This window comes from Patiria miniata, unplaced genomic scaffold, assembly GCF_015706575.1.
Source record: "Patiria miniata isolate m_02_andy unplaced genomic scaffold, ASM1570657v1 HiC_scaffold_1, whole genome shotgun sequence".
Taxonomy (NCBI): domain Eukaryota; kingdom Metazoa; phylum Echinodermata; class Asteroidea; order Valvatida; family Asterinidae; genus Patiria; species Patiria miniata.
In genome coordinates this window covers 25,891,481-25,908,708 of record NW_024037047.1, presented here as the reverse complement: position 1 = coordinate 25,908,708, position 17,228 = coordinate 25,891,481, and the positions used below count along the sequence as shown (strand labels likewise).

At 41.1% G+C, this 17,228-nt stretch overlaps 2 protein-coding genes across 15 annotated transcripts in view; both read left to right on the top strand.

Annotated features, from left to right (window-relative positions):
- Positions 1–12,800, top strand: part of LOC119726733 (doublecortin domain-containing protein 1-like) — a 41,021-nt gene extending 28,221 nt beyond the window's left edge. The window contains exons 28-38 of one of the 2 annotated variants that reach the window (XM_038198572.1): positions 1,463–1,683; positions 2,090–2,160; positions 2,716–2,901; positions 3,924–4,130; positions 4,674–4,824; positions 5,715–5,840; positions 6,750–6,851; positions 7,010–7,254; positions 8,345–8,570; positions 9,508–9,617; positions 10,785–12,800. In XM_038198572.1, the coding sequence (XP_038054500.1) occupies positions 1,463–1,683; positions 2,090–2,160; positions 2,716–2,901; positions 3,924–4,130; positions 4,674–4,824; positions 5,715–5,840; positions 6,750–6,851; positions 7,010–7,254; positions 8,345–8,570; positions 9,508–9,617; positions 10,785–10,841 (1,702 nt within the window). In that variant the 3' untranslated portion in view covers positions 10,842–12,800. Of the gene's footprint in view, positions 1–1,462; positions 1,684–2,089; positions 2,161–2,715; positions 2,902–3,923; positions 4,131–4,673; positions 4,825–5,711; positions 5,841–6,749; positions 6,852–7,009; positions 7,255–8,344; positions 8,571–9,507; positions 9,618–10,784 lie in introns of both variants that reach the window. The other variant, XM_038198564.1, reaches the window with a different exon arrangement.
- Positions 12,801–15,252: 2,452 nt separating this feature from the next.
- The window catches only part of LOC119726647 (myotubularin-related protein 13-like), a 101,958-nt gene continuing 99,982 nt past the window's right edge, over positions 15,253–17,228 (top strand). For all 13 annotated transcript variants that reach the window (XM_038198512.1, XM_038198455.1, XM_038198421.1 and 10 more), the window contains exon 1: positions 15,253–15,426. In XM_038198512.1, the coding sequence (XP_038054440.1) occupies positions 15,339–15,426 (88 nt within the window). In that variant the 5' untranslated portion in view covers positions 15,253–15,338. The remainder of the gene's footprint in view (positions 15,427–17,228) is intronic.

The window sequence follows — 17,228 nt, the reverse complement described above, 5'->3', positions numbered from 1 at the left end:
CAGATAAAGGCGCCATACGACCCATGTCTTGCCAAGGAGCACAACCAGATTGAAAGTGTTGATTTTTGTGGAGGGAAAACCCGAAAAAAAAACCGTTTTTTTTTAAAACAGGAGCGAATCAACTAACAACTCTACTCATATATGACCAAAGTCGGGAATCGAACCAGGGCCACAGCGATGAGAGGCTAGCGCTTTACTGGTTCGCGCGCTCAGTGAAAAATACGCCTGACTTATTTTATTCTTAATGTGCACAAAGCCATAGTGTCTTTGCATCACATCAGGCGTCGTCAGCAATGCGCTCGAATGTCTCACCCCAGTGGTCTTCCCCAAATCTCCCTTTCTTACTGCCGAGGGGGTACTTTTGCATATAGCCCATTAGTATATGAGATGCGATCAAGCTACATGAGTCATTTGTCGGGAATCTCTATTTGGAGATTCAGGCCAAAATAGGGCCACTTCATCACATGACTTCATCACATCTCTAGGTGTTCCGACTTCCGTAATTTTTGAACTAAAGATGGTATCAGCATGCGGTGAATCACAGCAGTAATGCTGAGATTGTTCTCTTTTGAAATCTGTAATAAAATTGTTTTTGACCAGAGTCGACAAACGACTCATGTAGCTTGATCGTATCACATATACAGTTTGAAAGGACATGGCTACCAGACTTTCCTAAAGATCTAAGGTGAATTAAGTGAGCATGAAGAATTTGGACATTTCTTGTGACACCGGGAAAATATATTTCTATACATTCGCTATGGAGGGGGTACATGTGCACAATACAATACAATAAAACTTTATTATCCCATTGTGGGAAATTCCCATTGCCTTTTTACACAAATTTGATTTAAAACACATAAAAAGCACATAAAACACATGAAACACTTAAAAGCACGAATGTTAAAACTACACAAATACAAAATACATACATCAATACAATAAATAAAAACCAAAATTAAATCATAAAATCTGTCCGTAAGCAAGTAAGATTTACTGTGTAGGCCTACCTGTGTGTTATTCCTATTTGTTTTATAAAAGATAGAAGACGAACTTCGTCAACGGAGGATAAGGGTCGCAACACAGCAGCTCAGTGTTCCAACTGCTCATTGAACCACCTGATAGCTTCTGGAACAAATGAGCTGCCATATCGCGTAGTTCTTATCCTCCGTTGTAGAAGACGGTTACTTCGGGAGTTGTGGACAAACTTTGTATGCAGTGGATGGCACCTGTCAGACATAATTAGTTGTAATTTATTGCACATGTTAGACTTGAATAAGTCAATCAGTGGTTCCTGTTGATGGCCAATAATCCTGCTAGCTTGTTTAACTATTTCATCCAACATAATGTGATCCTGGGTCCTCATATTTCCCATTGGTAGCCCATTGGTATATACTTGTGGAAATGAAACGATTCAAGAACAACAGTGGTATTAATTTTCTTTTTTGTTCACTGACTACCCTAGGTTCGTCCGTTCCAAGTTGAACCCAGACCTGGTCCTGGGAGCTCAGATGCCCAGCACGGCATCAGACGATGATGCCGCTGCCCCCAGCAGCAGCTTCTGTGGCCAGCCGGTCACCCTGCAGCACCAGCGGACGGTCCGCTACGGCACGGCCAACCAGAAGTGGTCGTTTGAGAAGGAGACGGGGTTTGTGGATGCGTTTGCTGCAGACATCAAGGACAAAGGTTCGTGAACGGTGAAATTTGGGGGGTTTTGGTGTCATCTTCAAGAGGTAATATTAGGACATTTGTAAATAAAAAGCCATATTTCCTCTGAGTAAGCCCCCTTCACTATTTCCCAGCGTTTCCACATTGCTAATGTTGCTAGCATCGTGACTACTTTGGGCGTGATCCCTGGCTACATGGCATGTATGGGTTTATGGCTTCTGACTAGCGCCCCTTGAACAAAGACATTGACAAAATGGGGAACCGCCAACATAGGGCTGGAAAGCTGAGTTGGTAGAGCACCAGAACGGTAATCTGGAGGTCACAGGTTCAGATCTCATTCCAGTCAGGTTTTTAGTTCAACTTTAAAAAGATATGTCAATTTTTTTTTTACAATGAAAACCCTGATTTTTTGGTTCATTTGTAGAAATTACAGCAGCCAATAAGGCCAGTGTATGTACCTTTGCAGTATGCGGAGAAACTCCCCTTCAACAGACGGTAAGTCATGGCATCCTGTACTTGATTTAAGCAGCTATTGTTAGTCGGCTCCGTGTGTGACATCGCGTACATGTAGCTACAATCAGCTGAATGAGAATCATGGCCCGATTGCTGATTTCGGGTTTGTGTCGCAAGAGGGCATCATTCAAAATATGACTCGGCAACATTTGAATTGAAATTGAATATTGTGTTTTTTTCAAAGTATACAGCATTCACTGAGCTAAAGTTCATTGGGTTAGTTGTTAAGCACCCGTCTTTAGATTTTGAGCACTTTTGTTGCTTCAAACGAACAAAACACATCAATGACAAATGATCCATTCTATCTTTAATACAATGCACCATTGGAAAGTCGTGTTCAGACGAATCCAGAAATAAAAAAATCTGCTCATTTTGTGATGATGGTTCACATATCCTTAAACAACTTTTCATAGTTAATAAACAATTCAAAGCTTTTTAAATGAGAAAATCTGAAGGGTTTTGAGCGTTCTTACATAATGTACTGATTTGTTTTTTATCGCAGTTAGAGGTTAAAAGTCATTTTCTCCCAATGTGTAGGGCTTTGCTGTTACGGGTGTCAAATCAGCTGACCCTGTCATCGTGTGCGCTGCCTGCGCTCGCTCCATGAGAGCCAATCACAGACTACGGAAGCTAGAAGACGCGACGGAATTCGTCTGCGCAGTGGGCCTCGCTCCAAAGCGCAACGTCAAGATGATGGGATGTTTCCAGTGTCTGAATGGAAAGGTAACATTGTATACAAATAATGAATGTTTACGAGTGCAATGGTAAGAATAATTTTATGAGGCGACAGATGGAACATTCCAATGAAATTACTCTTTCCATTGCACGAATGTGACACATTCATTAGTTGTCTTATACAGCACCTAAATAACTCCTCGTCATCTGATTGGTCAGAACCTCCAAATGCGTGACCATGGACTATAACTTTAAATTTTGCAGTGTGGCTGCGCGTTGGGTTGGGAAGAATAATCCAATGACACGTGATCAACTACACACCAATCAGATGACGGGGATTTATTCAGGCTTTGTATAATATCAAATATCAAGGATGGGAATCCACATTTAATACTGGTGAATGTTTAGAATCAACAGTTAAATCACTGCAGAGTAACGTTTTGATTATAATAATCAGGGCACTTATATAGCGTTCTTACACAAACTGGTATCACAACGCTTTACACAAGAAAACAATTACAGTGTATAAACCAAAGCGGAGAATGGAAATAATAGCAAGGTATGAGGCTATGAATTACTGTGAGCTTTCCTGCCAGACATGAGGTTGAGAGTTTGCAGTTCTCTGTCACGCAGGCCCTACACACACACCATACACACAGTCGTTTTTTGATATGCTTCCGAGGATCGGCTTTGTGTTTTCCTTTGTTCCCTCATCTAAACCTTTCCCATAGACTTCATGCACAAACCTGTGTTCGAGGACAATAGGCACCGTCGTTCGAGGATTTGTGCTCCTTTTGTTGTCTGTCCTCGAGCGTAATACAATACAGGAACAGGCAGGCATGTTCAGCAAATGCATGCTGTGTGTGTTGCGCGAATGAGAGGCACTGACCACTGGTACATGAAAACATGCATTGTACATCGTATTGGGGGACAGGCATCATTAATTCTAAGTAAAATAAAACTCATAGAAAATGCAGGTATCTTTTGACTTTTAAAAGTTGAGTATTCACATCACAAGAGGGCGCTGTTTCTCCATTCTAATACTTTCCTCCTCATTCTGCGCTTGTCAGGTGGACCTGTCCACGTTCGAGGCATCCAACACCGTCACCCAGTATGACAAGGAACTCAAGAGACTGCGACAGATGTCCAGCGCTCGCATCATTGCCAGGGAGATATCCGCCTACCAGACGGTGCAGATGGTGAAAATACTAGCCCACCGCAACGGGGATGGGCGGAGCACGGAGGGCGTGGTCATGAACGGATCGACAGTCAGGGGGGTGTGTGTATATATGTGTTCATGTGTTTGGGTGAGGGTGGGTGGGGTTTAGAGGGAATGGGGATGGGCGGAGAAAGATAAGCGTGGTCATGAGTGGATCGACAATCAGGGGGTATGTATATATTTATCTGTTTTGGGTTGAGGATGGGCGGGGTTAAGAGGGAATGGGGATGGGTGGAGCAAATAGGGCGTGGTCCTGAGTGGTTCCACAGTCAGGGGGATATGTGCATATCTTTTATTTGAAGAAGGATGGGCGGGGTCAAAAGGGAACTGTGATGGGCAGAGAACAAAGGGTGCGGTCATGAGTGATGGGAGGGGTGTGAAATGTCAGCTTAAAAGCTGATTTCAGCTTTTTATTGTGTTGGATTTCAGCTTTTTTTCAGCTTTTTTCCCTCACTTGCTGTGTACAAAAATATAGGAGATTTCCAAATTTCAGCTTTTTTACACTTTTTTTCCGGCTGTTTTCAGCTATTTTTTTTCAGTAGTCACTCGCACCCCTGGTGATGGTCATGTTATTTTGCCATGGTTTTGTTTGTTTCATCAGTTGTTGGACCAGTGTACCTACAACCTGCAGCTGTCCACAGCAGCACGGCGACTGTACACGCAAGATGGTACGCTCATCCTCACAGTATCGGATCTCATACAGTGGAACCTAGCATGCTATGGAATGGCTGGGATGGACATCAACGAACAAGGTAAAAAAATAAAATCTGTCTGTACTTGTAGAGCTGTTTGTTATTCATTAATTATTTATGCTGCAAAACTTGTGAATGTTAACCAGTTAAACGCCGGAGGACGTGTAAAAACGATCTGGCAATGTACATATGCAGGGGCAGGTTTCTGGAAAATCATCAAGCTTTCCCCGAGTCTCCAGTGGTGGATGTGAATACACGTCATTTGTTCCCATTGGTTTTGTACACACCGCTGTACATGGCCTGTCAACATAGAAAATATTGCTCCGTGGCTGGGCCTAGGAGTGTTGCAAAATAGTAAATAGTACATGTAAGTAGTAAGTGTGTATACAATAAGAAGTATCGTACAATTATTGTACAAATGACTCTCAAGAGTCAATTTAGACTTGGCCCAAGCCTGGGTTGCGCTCGGTCTGTAAGTATAGTAAATGTGTACACATAGCGCACACGCAACACTATACACGCTATACCATAACGCGCCCTCATGCGTCAAATCCAGACCAACATGTTAAAAACATAGATGTACATGTTATTTTTAAAATGCAGCAACCCATCTAACTTTTGAAACACATGTATGCACACGCTCTGTACATGCACACACACATGTACATTTAATAGGCGTATTGTACAATGTGCATACAGTGTGCGCGCATTGTTATACGGCACTGAAGTGGAACGTGTGCTGGAGTGTAACTTGTCGTGCTTATGGAAAGATGTAAACTAAGTGATTTTTGTGAGTTTTTTTTTACTTATTTTTTAAGATACCGACTTAAAGCGATTCCGACTTGAGTCAAATCTAGAGTCAGTTAGAATACCGAAGTGGCAAATTGAAATGTGCGATATGATGATAATATTAGTATGAACTAAAAATCAAAACATTTCTGTTTCAGCAGAAGACGAGAAAGACAAGACAGCTGACAAGCGGCAAGATTCCTCCTCAGAGCTGAAGGTGTCTTCTGTGCTTCGCATCCCCGTTGAGGTCTGGGTCTCGTGCGGAGAGCAGTTTGTCAGGCCAGAACGTAAGTAGACAATCATAATGTTGCCCCGAATGTCAGTGGGAAGTTTATCAAAACATAAGACAATTGCAGCTGTATTGAAATGTAATCTATCATTAAATCTGATGGATTTGTTTGGACTTACGATGGACTCGTGAGGACTTGTGATGTATTTGTATTTTGTATACACAATTTTTAGACTTACACTACATTCAGTAAAGAGCATTAATTATTTTGTGACGTGATTCACAAAGATAAAGTTATGTGTACCAAACCTTTCAAGTAGACAAAGCACTCAGTAATCTGTCATTTGGTATTTAATCCTTTTGTTTTATTATAAAATTCTGCAATCCTAAGAGTTTGTCTTACATCGAAAAGTACAACAGTACAGAGATAATTGTACCATCCAACCTCCATGAGTGGGCAACAAAGGATAAAAATCCAAAGGGAACTGGACAACTTTTTTTGGCAGCATAACTTTTTGCATAACATTCAAGACTAATGTCTAATATTCAAGACTAGATGAGAAGCAGGTTGAAAATCACCAAGTGTGTGATAACAATAAGCCTTTTCGGAGTTCCAACTGCACATTCTTAACCTGTGACAACGCGCATTATTTGTCTCAAATGGCCTTTGACAACATCGCGCCACTGACTTTACAAAAAGGCTGTTTGTGCATTGTGGGTACTGTCAAAGGGCATTTGAGACAAACAATGTGCGTTGTCACAGGTTACGAAGGCGCGCAGTTGGAACTCCGAAAAGGCTTATTCATTGCTTGATTTGAATAAGTTCACCAATCAGAACAAGGGTAACCAGTTAAAACCGCCGGGGCTACTGTTGAGATTGAGATAAAAACTAGAACCTGAGAATGAGGTGGATTCCAATGTAACTGACTAGTGGGTTATGTTAATGACCATGCATTCTCATTCTCAGACGTTGACTACAAAAGGAAGCTTCTGCTTCAGCAGAGAGAGGAACGTGCTGGAGTCGTCCTGGAACTTGAAAAAGAGAAGCACGTCTTACGCCAGATGCAAGGTACAATTTTCTTTTATGTTTCCATTTCAGGGAGACTTTCTTAAAATGAAGTCGTCTCTGAACTTCTTCAATTTGCAGTGTATTTGAAGTGCTTTTACAATTGTCTGAGATAACAAGCCTTCTTCCATAATGCTGAAATTGTTTTAATTTTTTTTAAGGACGAAGAACTAATGGCATGGAGGGGCCACAGTACATCAGCACCCTTAGCCCAGACGCCCCCGTGATGGTGGAAGGGGGCTGGACCCAGCCCAGCATGGGCGAGGTCAAGAGGTCGCTGGTGGTACACCAGCTGGAGAATCACCTGCAAGAGGTCAAAGGTCAGCAAAAACAACAGGCGGGCAATCACGTTGCCACCAGGCCGGTGATTGACGGCAGCAAGAAGCTCTACAGCCAGCCGAATTTGGTAAAGAATTTTGCGCACTATAGACTGTTTGCACTTCAGCCATGGTAGAGGTGTGTGCTTTTCCTCGACAGGGATACACATGAGTGGACTTCTTGTGTGTTCATTGTTCATGAATTCACAGAACAAAACACACCTCCAAGATGGCAGCTGAATGCAATTGATCTGTTTGTAATTGTGATGCGTTGTATAAAAAAAAGGCTGTTCCAAGCAGCTGGTAGAAAATAAGGTTTTAAATAATGTTAAAATATGGATCTTTCCCCTTGACAGTGACGGTTCCATTTTTTTTAAAGCAGACTTTCCTTGGCAAAGGAATGTTGCCTCGACAAAATGAACACAATTTTAAAAGCTAATACAGTAGATTTTGACCAAGAAGGATAATTGTCAGTTAGCTGTAGGTTTGCTGATCTTGCTGCTTCTTGGTAACCTAAATCCGGAAGTTAGATCAGGCAAAATGGGCTATCATATTGAACATGAGCGGTCTTGTTTGTTAAAAGTTTGTAAAAGGATTGAGATTATTTTTGTTATAATGTCGGTCTTGAAGTCAAGTCAATAACAAGTCCATCAGAACTCCGGTCAAAAAGTAAATCACAAGTCCGTTCACAAGTCCAATCACAAGTAACAGTGGATGAACTATTCCAAAGAATGCTTTTGTTATTTGTGATGCGATCAAGCTAAATGAATCGTTTGTCGAGAATTTTTATTTGGAGATACAGGCCAAAATAGGGCCACTTCATCACATCACTTCATCACATCTCTTGGTGTTCCGACTTCCAGAATATTTTAACTAAAGATGGTATCAGCATTGCGGTTTTTACATCAGTAATGCTGAGATTGTGCTCTTTTCAAATCTGTAATAAAACATTTTTGACCAAGGTCGACAAACGACTCATGTAGCTTGATCGCATCACATTTGTGTTCATTTGAATAGCTAGTGACTTGACTTGAAACTGAAGAACTTGTGTTAGACTTATGACAGAGTTGATTACAACTGTGTAAATGTAACATCAATTACAAGAACACAAAGATTAAGTCCAAATGTTGCTTCTTTTGATCCATGCTTTACTGCGAAAATCTCTCTCTAAATGTTCAGAAGCGTGTCAAGGTGTACAAGAACGGAGAGCCTCCCGACAAGCACACCTTCGCCTGGGGCTCCTCCATGTCCGAGATCCTGCAGGACGGCACGGCCAGGCTGGACATGCGCAAAGCAGCAGCGCAGATCTACACGGCCGATGGCCAGAGAGTGACCGACTTTGGCGAGATCAAAAGGGATCAGCTGCTCTGCCTGTCACATGGCGATCACTTCAAGGGATCCAAAGGTGGGTTCGTGTGGCACGGGTAGTTTTCCTGTTTTTATCGGATTTCCATGACAAATTTCTCCTTTCATTGTCTATTATTTACTTCATTTTCAGCATTGTGTACAGTACAGGGTGAGGTAAAAAAAACAAAAAACAAATGTTGGAACCATTTTTTTAGTGAAGTTCTGCATGTAGCACTTTCAAAATCTAGGATACGAAAGCCCAATTCATAAGCTTTCTTTTAGTACAAGAACCATTCAATCACTTATGTACTTTTCAAGTTACGGAATTTTAAACACAACCGCCGTTTTAAGGTTCTGTCCACGGATCACAAAAAATTTAAGTGTTCTTTCAGCAAAACGAAAACAAATCACATAGGGATGTGTGTGAATTGTTTTCGTTTTGATGAAAGAACGCACACCTTTTTTGTGATCCATGGACAGAACTTTAAAACGGTGGTTGTGTTTAAAACTCCGTAACATGAAAGGTACATGAGTGATTTGAATGATTCTTAAACTAAAAGAAAGCTTATGAATTGGGCTTTAATATCCTAGATTTTGAAAGTGCTTTTTTTTTACTCACCCTGTAGACATTACACTTTTGGGGATCGGCAGGACACTTTGTCCTTTTCTTCCAGAAGGTTGAGTATCATGCCTGGTTTATGGCGCCTTGGCCCACGATGACTCGGTTATTTGTTTAATTGATAGTTTGCCAGTGAACCAAGAATCCACTTTAATAGTGAAAATGAAAGGCTTTTTTTTATCGAGAAGGTGCAAAAACACAAACAGGCCAAGCAATTTTTATGCAGAAGGAACCTAAGTAATTCCACATAAGAAACTCTTTCGCAAGGAAAAGGGATGGACACAAAGATCAGCCATGCTTGAGAAAAAAAACTAAGTGTCCTCAATATTTTGAACGTTGAGTTAAGAATTCTGGCTTATAATATTTTGTTGTACAGGGAGTCGTAATCAGGTGGAGGTCAAGGCAAACTGGTCGAGGGCCAGAAAGAAGGATGGTCCACAAGCCACTGACATCATGGTGACCTCCAACAAACACCCTGCAGTCAGGGTAGGTAGACCAATCATATAGGGCTTGGGAGGGATTCGAACCCGGTTGCAGTTACGTGATAGAGAGATAACTAGTCATGCACAAGCAAAGGCAGTCCTTAGGCACCAGACATTGTAGTAATTTTCAATAAAGGCCCAACATTCAGGATAGGCCCACTTAACATAAAGGGTTCAGGTGGGATTCGAACCTGGTGACAGTAATGTGATGAAAAACTCACTAGTCATGCACCAGAAAGGAAAGTCCTTACCAGGCATCCGACATTATGGTAGTGTCCAATAGATATCCTGCAATCAGGGTAGGCCGACCAATCAGCATACAGGGCTAAGGTGGGATTCGAACCCCGTTGCAGTGAGAAAATAGCTAAGTTGGTCAAGTGCTACCCAAAAAGGACAGTTACCTGGCATTAGAGATTATGTTGACATCCAACAAATATATTGCAGTCAGGGTAAGGAGACTAACAATGTACAAGGCTCGGGAGGGATTCGAACCCAGTGGTGGTCTTCTTCAAACACCAGTGTATTCAATCTGTTTATAAAAGGTAGAGTGGATCATTTGCAGCTATCCAAAAAGTAACTGACCAAATTATTGTTGAAAAGCTTACTTGGTTTAAAGATAGTAATGGGACTAAACTCCCTGTGAAATTATTCTTTCTGGCATAATGTCATTTTAAAGAAAACAATAAACTAAGGCCATTTCCAAAGATGCGCCAAGTTGCGCTTTTTTGAAAATTTCTGTTAGTAGTTGGTTTGAAATTCGGGGGAAGGGTGCGCTCAAGCGTTGACATGAGCACACGTGCGCGCGGTTGTTATTATTCGTCAGTTCAGTGCGTGACATCATGTAGTTGCAATCGGCTGAATGAGAACGTGTCCAGGACGCGGTTTTCGGGTACAGTTCAACATGGCTTGGCTATATTTGAATTGAAAACGAAATCCTAGAATACTGTTGCTTGCAATATACAGCATTCACAGAGCTAAAGCTTCATCAGGTTTAGTTGTTAAGCATCGTCTTCAGATATTGAGCACTTTTATTGGTTCAAACGGAAAAAATGCACAAATGACAAATGATCTACCCTAACACATTGTGCATAGTGTAATATGAAAAGGATATCAATAAATGTCAACTGTAATGCACTTTATTTCTCAATTTTCTTTTTCTGTCCGGATGCAGGTTGATCCGTTTGGGCCGCCATCTCTGGCTCTGACGGCTTCTCCAACTGAAGACTGATCATTAAGGTTAAGGAAATAAAGGTTTGCCCAGACGAGCCTCTAAGCCCGCAGTTAATTGGACACTAGTATTAAGTGGATCAATCAGACAGCAGTCTCTATGGACCAATGAGTGTCACTTTGGCTGGTAACCTGGGTTTTTTTGTAATATTTTGGCAAGGCAAACATTTACTGTGAATTGCACAGTTCTGTTCTTAGCAGCTTCACAACATTTTGCCACGGTCATGACAAATCCATCACAAGTCATAATAATAAAATGTGTCGTCTATATAACGTTTTCCACCAAAGCTAAGTCGCAAAGCACTTCACAGTTGCAAGTATTACCCCTGTTCATCAGGCCATGAGACCACTCAGACCGAGCATTCCTTTTGTTCGTACCTATTGTTTGAGATTCAACTAGTCAGTGGACATGTCGTTGACTCAGTTTAATACTTTGCTTTGCCTGCTTTAAACAAAATTTGAAAGCTGTGCATTTTGTTTTCTATCTGGGCCATCCTATAAATTTAGGAGTCAAAGTGTGACATTTTCCTGTCCCTGTTACCTCTGACCTTTATAATTAGCCATTCAAGTATTATTAAGAACGACTTCAAACAGAAGTTATTTGTTGGGTAGGTAGTTTGCTATTCGTAATCACTCTCTTGAAGGACGACTGCATTAAAGAGTGCATCAGAATTATAAGATCATCAACGTCAGATGTAACAGGGACAGGAAAAAAAGTGGACCCAAGTTAATATAATGACCCAACTGCAACCAGCTTTGCCATCTCCATGTGATTGGCCTGCTCCCTTTGGTGGATGTGAATTAAAAGTCAGCATTATATTTCAGATGCAATTCGCTTGCTGTAGATATCTTTCCTAATCATTTTTTACGGTTTCTGTCCGTCTTGTTTCAGTCATGGACACATAGTAAACTCACCGATATGTATATTTCGTATTTCGGATGCAAACATTTCAAAGTCAAGCAATGTCCGTGTGAAGAGTCAAATGAATAAGCCTCTGTACTAATGACATCACACTTTGTTTACGTGTGTGCATTCCTATGGTGCTCAGTGGACCGTGGGCCCCCACTGGCTCCATAGGAAAGTGCACATGTAAACAAAGTTGGACGTCATTACTACAGAGGCTTATTGTAAATATTGTAATTATTGGCAGCATTGCTTCGTCTTGAATGTCCACACTTTCAGGCTAGTGCAGTTTTGATTTATTCAGGCAACAAACAAAATCCAGAGAAACTAGGATGAAAATGTCCTTGTTTCGTGTGGACTTCTGTTTATTTGATCATCGTGGTACCCCAGAGTGACCTGAAATGTGCCCAGTCTGGTTATTATGACAAAAGAACTAATTGTTTGGAAATGGGACTCGTGTTATCACTTCTCAAGCATTTTTGTAAATTAAAATGAAGCATTATTAATTAAAATTCCAAGCCTGGTCACGTGATGGGTCACGTGAGGGCCTCAACAACACCAGTTGATAAAGACACTGTGCTAGTGTGGCAAGCTCCTGATCTCTGTAACTGAGCTCTGTAACTCAAGTCCCAAAAAGGTATCTTTCATTTACATAAATTTGTCAGTATTTCAAGCTGTGGAACTAGGCATTACATTTTTAGCAGATTTATAGTATTAGTTGTGTTAGGTCGATTAATGCAAAATTGTTTAGTGCGGACTGCTGCAATACCTGTATATATTTTAAATAAATTTGTCAAATAGCTCTTGGAGCTTCTGGTGTAGATACTATTTTTCAAATCGATTAAAGATACAGTAAGGTTATTTTGTGGATTCTGAAGTAAAAAAAAAAATGTTCATTTGTTTCCCTAACTACTTATGAGGGGTATGTTACTTAGTTTTTCTGAAATCAGTCATGAGTAGCTTAAAAGCTTTGTTTTTCTTTTTATAAAACGTCTAATTCCTTTTTCTCTCACCAATTTTCGTGAAATAAAAGTAGAGATATAAAAAACGAAGATACATCTGTTCTTGATTTTGTTTTAGTCTTCTTCAAACACATTGTAAAAAACAATCTTTGTAAATTCGAAAGATGTATGCACTATCAGATCATGTACGAAACATGTACAGTTTGAAACAACATCGATAACAGACTTTTCCGAAGGCCTAAGGTGAATTAAATGAACACGAAGAATTTGGACATTTCTTGTGACATCGGGAAAATATATATCTACACACATTTGCTGATTACGGGAGGTGCGAAAAAAAACGCCTTTTGGCAGAAAAAACGGGAACATTCCCATACTATGGCAGCCATTTGTTTTACTAGACTGTGTCGGTCAAAAGCCATCACTCACCCCGCTACATGTGATGGACTTGGCATTTGGCTTATCTGCACAAAAAAAAATGGGGGGGGGATTTTGGTGGAGTTGGTAAATGGCAATTTACGGCAAATTTGGGCCATTTTTATAAGAACTGTGTCCATTGCAGTAATGCACACACTTCTGGGGGTGGTATAGGTTTAAGCAAAGTGCCCAACCGGTGTCTAGTTATAAAAAATAAAACCCTACTTTTATGTATTCCCATCATTGGACAATTCTGGTGGAGAATATTTCTTCAGTTCTGTCGTATAAACGGACCCGCGGCCAGTAGCAATTTCAAATTAAGTTTTCTCGTCTCGGGTGAGTTTGTGTTTATTAGAGCTTTAGAAGTCACTGGCCATAAAAGAAATAAGGCATTAGAAGATCGTCATTACTTTAATACTTGTCAAACTTACCATGTGAACCATTATTTTACCATCAGTTTGGAAATATTGTCATTTTGCCTTTTCCCTTGAAAAATTAATTTTGTCAAGCTAAACTTTTTTTAGCAAAATCGTCCTTCAATAAAATTACTTATTTAGCATGGTAGGGTCTTGGCAAGGATTTTTGCGGTTCTACCTTGAAAGAACTGGTGAACTGGACATTTGGAATGGTGAGTTCTACTCATCTTCAGGGGAATACCATCAAACTAACTCACAGAAGATTTCACTTTGTTGCCTCCAAACTCCTTGTCTAGTAACCTTCAAGTCTTAATCATCAAAGACGAGGGGGTTGGGGGTAGGTGGGGGAAGTTCGATCATCCATGACAAAATATATATAGGCCTGAAGCCTCCCTACTCATGAATGTTGCCGAGGAATATTTTATGTACAAGTGCACGTTAGTTTCAGTTTCATGACGTCATCAGACGTGCCGTACCGGGTACACTTTAGCATACCTGACTTAGTTTAGATATGATACATGCTCATTATGAAGTGAAAGGAGCTTTTAAAAATTGGAAATTATAATGAATGTTAAGTGTATGTGTTAATAGAGCTGGGGTATAGAGCTACATGTACAGGGCAGCAGTGGGTAGAACAAGGGAGAAGCGAGAAGAAGATTGAGGGAGATTTTCGTAACACGGGCGTGGCGGTGGCGACGACGAAACGGCGACGGAAACGGCGACGGAAACGGCGACGGAAGAAGGACAAATTGGAGAAGGGGAGGCTGCGCGAAGAGAAATGAGGAGAAAGGAGAGGTGGGGTGGCCGGGGAGGGGTTGCAGAGGCTACACATCTCGCTACACGCGAGCAAACTGCTCCAGAGAAGAGAGTAGGGGAGGGCAATCCAACCGGCCAGGGATTGCTTGGGGGCAGGGAATGGGATGGGATTGACTTCCTCAACCACAGCCGGAGGGGGAGGGCCGGCTCCAGCACTAGTGGCGAGGTAGTTCATGGGACGCTTTCTGAACTCTATAAAAACAGTGCACTCACTACTCACTGCGTTCAATAAAAAAGAAACCAAAACAACATAAAAAAAAATTAAAAAAACAATTCGTTTTGTAACCAATATAATTGTAACCAAGATTTGAACAACTGTTTTTATCGTTTCGAATAACTTTTTGTCAACAACTGTAAACTCCAGGAAACATGTTCCTGGGACATGTATTGTAATGGTAACCGCAGTGGAAATAAGTTTTTATAACCATTTCCCCCGCTTTCCCTGCTTTTTGCACTGAATTAAAAGGGGGCTCTATGTAATTTTTTTTTAATTTACAGTTCAAAATATTTTTTTTCTTGTTAAATATTAACTAATCTGTATAATTTTATGTGGAAATTGTGAATAAATCAAATCAATTCAAATCAAATGTACAATCCCTCAAATTTGGAAGTGTTCGTGCATATTTAATTTTATGCAAATCATTGGGGCAGATGGCAGACACACCCATCAGCTATCAGACGGACATTGATAGAAGTCATAAAACAGTAAGTGGACTCTGACTTATCATTTAATGATCATCTTGGGCCGTCGTTTTCATCTCCTGCCACAGCTCCACTGCGAAACTAGCCGTATCGGCATCCAGAAACGACGATATTTCAAAGCAGGGCTTTAAAAGGTGTGCCGCGCCCTCTTTTTGGACATCAAAGCAGTGCACCTGTCATATGCATATGTGCAGAAAACATGCGCAGAAAAGCTATTCTCGGAATCCAAAATGGCGACCTGTCTTCGGCGAAGATGACACTGACAGTGAACATGTAATCGAATGAAAAGTGAACTCAGTTTGTGGTCCGAAACAATGGCTCGCCTTGCGGATTACTTTGCTGTCATTGGCTACGACCACGAAAGAGAACGTGAGTTGAAATTTCTGTCGTTTCATGTCGGAAAGACCGCTTGTTAAAGACGGATGTTCGGCCAACCCAGGCCCAGCTCTGACGATTTTCATTGACCCTGTGCAGTTTGATATGGGCAAAGCACTGTACTGCCTGTAGCTTCGCCCAGTTTCCGGACACTTGCTTTTTCCATTCAGTTCATTTCTGTCAATTCAGTAATAATTTATTTGAAAAATATTTCATGCTCAAAACCTAGGTTGTACATGTTGACATCAGAGATAAACTTTAGAAATTTCAAATTATTTTACTTGTCTAACATTCGGCCTTCTTTGCAGGTGGGGGTGGGGCTAGTCCGAGTAACTTGGACCCAACTTATCGCCTTTTTTAACATTTGGACGTGGTCTGGCGATAGTAAGGTCCAAGCTAATAGTGCGAGCTGGACAACATCATCATGTCACTGTCCCAAAAACCAACATTTCCCAACAAAAAACATCAGATTTCACCCTCAAAACGGCCTCCAAATTACTAGATATGCCAGCTGAGGTACAAGTAGACATCGATGATTAAGATGGTTGTACTGAAGTTTACTTACGATCTGGAAGAAAAGTGAAATTTCCCGTTCAATTCTGAGAGCTCCCCTCGCGATCTTGAACACGTTAAATTTCCGACTAGTGTTAATGTTTGAACGACGCGATTTTTTTCTTCATGCCCAGCGTACATTCGATGGTCCCCGTATCCCGAGTGCGATTCCGATACCGAGTGCGCGCGATGCATCGATTATGATAATGAGTCACGTTTGTAAACACAAGTGCATTTCGAACTGTAAAAGGGAATCGGGAACCAGCTTGAACTGGTATCCGCCATAAAAGCTGCGCTAGATCCCGACTCCCTATTATCGTTCGAAATGCACATGTGTTTACAAACGTGATCCAGTCTGCTCATTATCATAATCGATGCATCGCGCGTGCTCGGTAACGGATCGCACTCGGGATACGGGGACCATCGAATGTACGCTGGGCATGAAGAAGAAATCGCGTCGTTCAAACATTAACACAATAACAGAGTTGGAAATTTAACGTGTTCAAGATCGTGAGGGGAGCTCTCAGAATTGAACGGGAAATTTCACTTTTCTTCCGGATCGTAAGTAAACTTCAGTACAACCATCTTAATCATCGATGTCTACTTGTACCTCAGGTGGCATATCTAGTAATTTGGAGGCCGTTTTGAGGGTGAAATCTGATGTTTTTTGTTGGGAAATGTTGGTTTTTGGGACAGTGACATGATGATGTTGTCCAGCTCGCACTATTAGCTTGGACCTTACTATCGCCAGACCACGTCCAAATGTTAAAAAAGGCGATAAGTTGGGTCCAAGTTACTCGGACTAGGGGTGGGGCCAGGGTGACAATACTGACATCATACGACATGTACGACGAAAATTTGCACACCACTTTTCATCGGTTGCTATGTTGCCCAAGAACCATTGAGTTTCAAGACCCTATCTGAGAGCTTATGGCCATTCTAAATTGATTTTTAGGTTTTCATCACTGCCCGCCCCGATTTTCACGCCCGCCCCGATTTTGTTTTCATATTTTGTTTTCATATTTTTTTTATTGTGTGTAGTCTATTGTATTGACCTACATGACCTATCGCGGTAGAATCGCGTTAGAATCATGTCAACGCAGCTTGTGAGATATTGTCAAATTACATGACGAGCAAAATCTGAGACAAAAAAAAAACCAAATGCATTTTTTTTAAAGTGACGTCGCAATAAAGGTAGGCAGTCCTAAAATGCATCAACAAGCGTCAACAAACTTCAACGGTCA